Source organism: Bombina bombina, chromosome 5, assembly GCF_027579735.1.
Source record: "Bombina bombina isolate aBomBom1 chromosome 5, aBomBom1.pri, whole genome shotgun sequence".
In the NCBI taxonomy this organism is placed as follows: Eukaryota; Metazoa; Chordata; class Amphibia; order Anura; family Bombinatoridae; genus Bombina; species Bombina bombina.
In genome coordinates, this window is record NC_069503.1 from 973,909,514 (window position 1) to 973,915,895 (window position 6,382).

The 6,382-nt window shown below is 36.0% G+C and overlaps 1 protein-coding gene across 1 annotated transcript; it reads left to right on the plus strand.

Moving 5' to 3' along the window:
- Positions 1-2,133: 2,133 nt before the first annotated feature.
- On the plus strand, positions 2,134-3,261 carry LOC128659586 (cyclin-G1-like). Its single transcript, XM_053713174.1, has one exon. The coding sequence runs from the start codon at positions 2,246-2,248 to the stop codon at positions 2,894-2,896; it is 651 nt and encodes a 216-aa protein (XP_053569149.1). The 5' UTR covers positions 2,134-2,245; the 3' UTR covers positions 2,897-3,261.
- Positions 3,262-6,382: the final 3,121 nt, after the last annotated feature.

The window sequence follows — 6,382 nt, forward strand, 5'->3', positions numbered from 1 at the left end:
AAGAAGAATTAGTAAGGAGTAGTGGCCTTTTGCTTTAGCTGATAACAGGTCATTTGTTACTTTAGTAAGAGCGGTTTCTGTTGAGTGTTTAGAGTGTAAACCAGATTGTAGTGGATCAAGTAAAGAGTTAGTTGTGAGAAATTGTGTTAACCGATTATAGACCAGTCATTATAATAATTTTGGAGCAAAGGGCAGTAAGGAGACCAATCGATAGTTAGAAGGGGTGGAGGGGTAAATCAAGGGCTTTTTTAGGATTAGTATGATTGATGCATGCTTAAATGTATCAGGAAATGTGCCAGCAGTAAGAGATTGGTTAAAGAGATGAGTTAGGGTTGGGGTTAGTGAAGCAGAGAGAGAGGGAATATGTTGTGAAGGAATAGGGGCAAGTGGGCAGGTTGTGAGATGAGCCAAGGATAGGAGTACAGAGACTTCTTCCTCTATTACAGGAGAGAAGTAGCATAGAGTTTTGTTAATAGAAGGGGTGGGTAGGATTGCTGGATTTAAGGGATGTGAGGTGCAGCTATCTTTTCTAATGGTGTTAAGTTTATTTTTTTAGTGATCAGCAATAATCTGAGCAGTGAGGTTGGTATTGGAGCGGGGGTGCAGGCAGAAGTAGAAGGGAGTTAAAGGTTGAGAACAGCTTTCTGGGGTTGAATGTGTGAGATGACACAAGGGTGGAGAAATAAACTTGTTTGGCCAGGCTGAGCGCAGAGTTGTAGGACTTAAGGATGAATTTATAATGCCGGAAATCAGCAGAGGTGCGTGATTTCCTCCACTGCCGTTCAGCAGCCTGTGAACATCGCTGAAGATATCTGGTCTGTTTGGTGTGCCACGGTTGCCGTCAAGTGATTGATGAATGGTGAACAGTGGAGGGTGCAGCTTTGTCAAGTGTTTATTTTAAATTGTTACATATTACAGCCTGACACTCTTGTGTTCAGCAGTTGGCAAAGTTATGCTATTTTGATATAACTGTTTGAATAATATAATTTCAACTTAGTTACAATAACCCTCTACCTCTCTACAATACAATTGATATTATGTTTGATCCTCCCAAGTATACCACTGTGTTTAAAATATCACTGTCAATTTTTTTTTTTTATGAGACATCGTTATCCTTCCTAGCACTTCAACGGGATGATTGACCCTGTACTCCTCTTAAAGGGATATAAAGTCAAAATTAAACTTTCATGATTCAGATAGAACAGGTAATTTTAAGCAAGTTCATAACTTACTCCTATTATCAATTTTTCTTCGTTCTCTTGGTATCTTTATTTTAAAAAGCTGGAATATAAGCTTAGAAGCCAGCCCATTTTTGGTTCAGCACCTGGGTAGCGCTTGCTGATTGGTGTCTAAATGTAGCCATCAGCAAGCGCTACCCAGGTGCTAAACCAAAAATGGGCCAGCTTGTTAGCTTACTTTCCAGCTTTTTAAACTAAAGATACCAAGAGAATGAAAAAAAATTGATAATAGGTGTAAATTAGAAAGTTGAATAAAATTGCATACTCTAACTTAATCATTAAATTTTATTTTTGACTATACTATCCCTTTAAACCTTCATTCTGTAACCATTCTCACTAAAGGTATTTTCCCTCAATCACCAGGACTTCCAAATGACTTCATTTAGTAGACAATGGGCATCTTCATTTGAAGCCTTTTTTGCCATCTGATGAGTAGTTACAGATTGATATTACTTTTAAAAACACTATCTCTTGCACAAACACACTAAAGGGGTGAAAATTCCAGTTCTGATACTTTTATCACTGGGATACACATAATCCGTTACTCTGCAACATTTTAATCAGTTTACAGAGCACCATTAAATCTCCACACCTCCCTAGGCTACATTGTGACATTCACAGACTTTGTTGCACTGGGAAATAACCTCATTTCATCTCTTCTCAAGGCTTCCAAAACTCTAATTATAGAATTCAGCAGACCTCTTTTCACCACCCAGAGGGTAAGTACTGTATTATGCAATTTTCCTTTTACACAGGCAAATAAATTTAAATATAAACTCAAACTTTGGCTTTAGTCAGCTGAGTAAGGGAAGGGACTGCTTGAGGGGTTTCGCACTTAGGGTGGGGGAAGCTTTCTTTAAACTATATTCTTTCTTGCAATTCATGTATAATTGCTATATGAAATTTTAAGCGTGAACAATACGAGTATATTTTGCAAGCTGTTCTAAAGAGAAACCTAACGCAACATTTGTAACGTAAGCTGACCGACCTCCCGCACCCTGTACAAGATGATTGAAACACTAGTAACATCTGAAGTTCAAGAACTTCTTTACCAACTGAACTCACTTTTGGAGCAGGAGATAAAATGCCAGCCAAAAGCTTGTGGTTTGCGTCTTATTGAAACGTCCCATGATAATGGCCTAAGAATGACTGCCAGGCTTCGTGACTTTGAAGTGAAGGATTTGCTTAGCTTAACTCAGTTCTTTGGTTTTGGTACAGAAACATTCTCTTTATCTGTGAAACTCATGGACAGGTTCTTAGCGAAAATGAAGGTACAACCTAAACATTTAGGTTGTATAGGGCTGACCTGTTTCTACCTTGCTGTGAAAGCAATAGAAGAAGAAAGAAATGTGCCTCTTGCAACAGACTTGATAAGAATAAGCCGGTATAAATTCTCTGTGTTTGACATGATACAAATGGAAAAGATTGTGCTAGAAAAGCTTGGTTGGAAAGTGAAAGCTACAACTGCATTACATTTCTTGCAACTCTATCATTCCCTTGTCTATGAAAACCTGACTACTGAAAGGAAAAAGCTGTTTGTCTTTGAAAGGCTTGAATCACATCTTAAAGCCAGTCATTGTAGAATTGGGTTTTCAAAAGACAAGCCATCTATATTGGCACTGTCTATAATGGCATTGGAGATGCAGGAGCAGAAGTAGTTTGAGCTGAATGATGCTATTGAATGCCTCCAGAAACATTCCAAGATTGGCAGCAGAGACATTTTGTGTTGGAAAGAAATGGTATCAAAGTGCCTTGCAGAGTATTCTTCAAGCAAATGTTCCAGGGCAAATGTTCAGAAGCTGAAGTGGATTGTGTCAGGGCGTACAGCACGACAGCTGAAGCACAGCTACTACAGAATAGCACATCTCCCTACAATTCCAGAATCTGGCTCTTAAGAGGTCCTCCATTGAAAATTAAACCTCCATCTGACGATGCTTATGGACTCTGGTTTACCTGGAATTCTCTTAACTGAAGACTGGAGGGGGAAAAATAAACTTGGCAGCTAATTTTGCAGTTCCCTGAAGTGTTGAACAGATTTTTTTTTTCATAGTTGTATGGAAATATGGACATGACATAATTTTTATTTATTGTATTGACAAATACACTTTTTTTGTTTTTTTAATACAACCATGGGATAGCGAATTATCAGTTACCATATTGGTATTAGATTTTTGACTTGTTGGCCAATGATTTGCTGCCTCTTTAGGAATCAGTCCCCCCCGTCCCCGTCCCCATGTGAAGACTTATGTAATAATGGATTTCAACAATAGGTGTCTGGTCATAAACCTGATTTAATCCACAATTAAGCTTAACAGAAAGTTAGTGTTTCTACAGTTAGAGGTGAATGTAGAGTAACACTAAGGGGTAGTATGTAAGGCTATTGCTGTCTGACTTTACCTATAAATGAGAGACTGGTAAAGTGATTCTGTAAGTTACACTGCCCACATATCAAAATGCACTTTATCTGGAATAATCGGCATTTCTATTGGTTGAGGTTTGGATACAAATTAGTATCGTGTGAACTAGAAATACCTTTTTATTATTGTTTTGTCTATAGATTAGATTCTTGCTGTTTTATGGATTACAGAAATGTAATGAAATGTTAGAACTTCTCCTTTGTATTTATAAGCACACATTAATATATCCTTATTTAATTTTCACAATGCTGAAAAATAGCAATACAATATGATCCTTCTAAAAATGTTTTTTTCTTCAAAATGAGCAGAGTTCAGTGTAGCTACTGCCTTTAGTAAGAGAAGGGAGCTACCAATTTAAAAACATAAAGGGACATTGAAAACTAAATGCATTTCATGCCCCTATCTAATAATGCGTTACACCATATTGGAATTCGGGTTAGGCTGCAGATATCTGAAGGTCAGTAGCTGCACATGTGCAAACATGTCGGCACAGGAATGAAATGTGAATTTCAACATGGTGGCACCTATGGCTAGATGGAGGCGGGGAATGTTTAATGTCCATTAAGGTTCTACTGTCAGATGATTTATGAAGCAAAAGTAATCTAAGCATGAGCAAGAAAGTGACTGAAGCTAGTGCATATGTTTCCTAGCAACCACTAAAAAGGAAAACCTTTCCCTTTTTGTAGAGACCCCTTGTGGGGCTGTGGCAGGAAGTAATGGACTTTGCACACATGAAGTTAAAGGTAAAATCATCTTAATAGAAAACCATTGCAATACATATTAATAATTTTTAAGTATAACCCACAGCTTACTTTTTTTTTTCCAACTATAAAACAGTGTGTTTACTTTCTTTACAAAGTTACTGTATGCCTACTTTCTGCTATTCTTTTCTGAACATAGATCCCACAACATAACCTCTGTTTAAAATAAAAAAATGGGGATTGTGTATACTTCCAGTTCATGAATTAATAGCAAGTTGCACAGCACAGAATACTAATTGTTTCCCAATATATTTGTGTCAATATGTTGGACTTTTTTTTTTCCCTTTTATCTTAACAAATGGAGTACTAGAATGTTAAGATTTTTATTTGGTCGGTATTTGTTACATTTGTAATCTGTGACTGCCTATCTAAATTTTAAATGTAAAGTTTTGAGGCAGAAATAACTATTCTTTTAAAAAGTGAATATTTTCAGGGGGCATTGAATGTTTAAAAATATAAAATATGTGCAGTCTTTTAGTTTGTAACTTGTGAGAATCCCTTCCCCCCCCATATACCTTTTTAAAAAAAAAAAAAAAAAAAAAAAACATTTTAAGCACTTCTATTGAATCAACCTAAATGTTGTGGTTTTGCATTACTGTCTTCTATCATGCACTGTTCTAAAGGTAATGTTACTGGGATAAACTAATGCTAAGTATTTAAACTGAAAGTGATATCTTTGAGGAAGCCGAGAGCAGTGTTCCCTCTGGGGCCGGTTTTGTGGGCGACCCAGCAGTGAGACAGTTAATAAGGGATCTATTACTTGCAGTTTGTATTGTGTAGCGTTTGCTAATTGCTCTGATTGGCTGTTTCGCTGCTGGGCTGCTCACGGGGCTGGCCTTGGAGGGAACACTGGCCAAGAGCAAAATGTTAGACCATCATACTGTGACATGTAACTATTTATCTGCCCATGTACTAGTGGGGCACTTCAGTAAGCTCATATATAAGTAAATATGGTATGCATAAAATTAATGCATGTAGAGGTGGAACCCTGTTAAAGTTTAAAACTATAATTTAAAAAATCCTTTTTTTAGGTGGCCAAGCACTATAGTGCTGGTTAGTTTTAAATTTGGTTCCATTTTTTCCCCCATATGGAAACACTGAAATTCTCAAATTTAGCTAATATAACAGGTTTTATGGTCAACCCAAATCAGATTGAAAAAGTCATTGTTGCATAGTGGGGTGTTTTTTTTTTTTTATATATATTAAGTTGGAATCTTTGCCAAACCTTCACACAATATGCAAATGTGTTCTGACAGCATAGTTCTTTTATTTATATATAAACTAATACTTGATGCCTTAAATGTATAATCTACAAGAAAATTACTTCATTGAACTATTGCCTTTTGATGTTGGGTACAAGAAATGATTGATCAGGTGTTCCAGTTGATGAATGTATGTAATGGATGTGTCCTCATTGTTTAGTGCCTCTGTAAAATGCAGTAAGAATTGTGCCTTTCAATAAATTTATTGAAATGTTAAAAAAATAAAAAAAATAAAAATAAACTCAAACTTTGGAAATTCTTATTTTAATACTAGAAATGCTGTAATCTTCTGACTTTATCAGATTAAAAAAAGATGTGACATGAGTGAATAAACCACCATACCTCTAAATGCTACATTGTAAGCTTCACCAAAATTGTAAAACTGTTCAATAACTGCACTTCCTCTCTTTTTCAAGACTTCCAATACTCTAATTAAAGGAGTCAATGAACCTGTTTCCAATTTCAGTGGTGATGTATTGTGCAATTATTCTCTTAGACAAACAATTAAAAAATAAACTTACTTTAGAAAGTCCCATTTTAATATTAGAACTTTACTTTTTAACTCAGACTACAAAATGTGACAGAGCCCTTTTCACCAATTATTTTTACTGCTTCTTTTTTTTTCACAGGATGTTATTATCCAGCAACCATCATATATATCCACCATCACTTTAATCAGAATTGAGGAAGTATGATGTGAAATG

Bases quoted from the DNA above. Each gene is read 5' to 3' on its own strand.
- LOC128659586 (XM_053713174.1), top strand. From the start codon at position 2,246: ATGATTGAAACACTAGTAACATCTGAAGTTCAAGAACTTCTTTACCAA.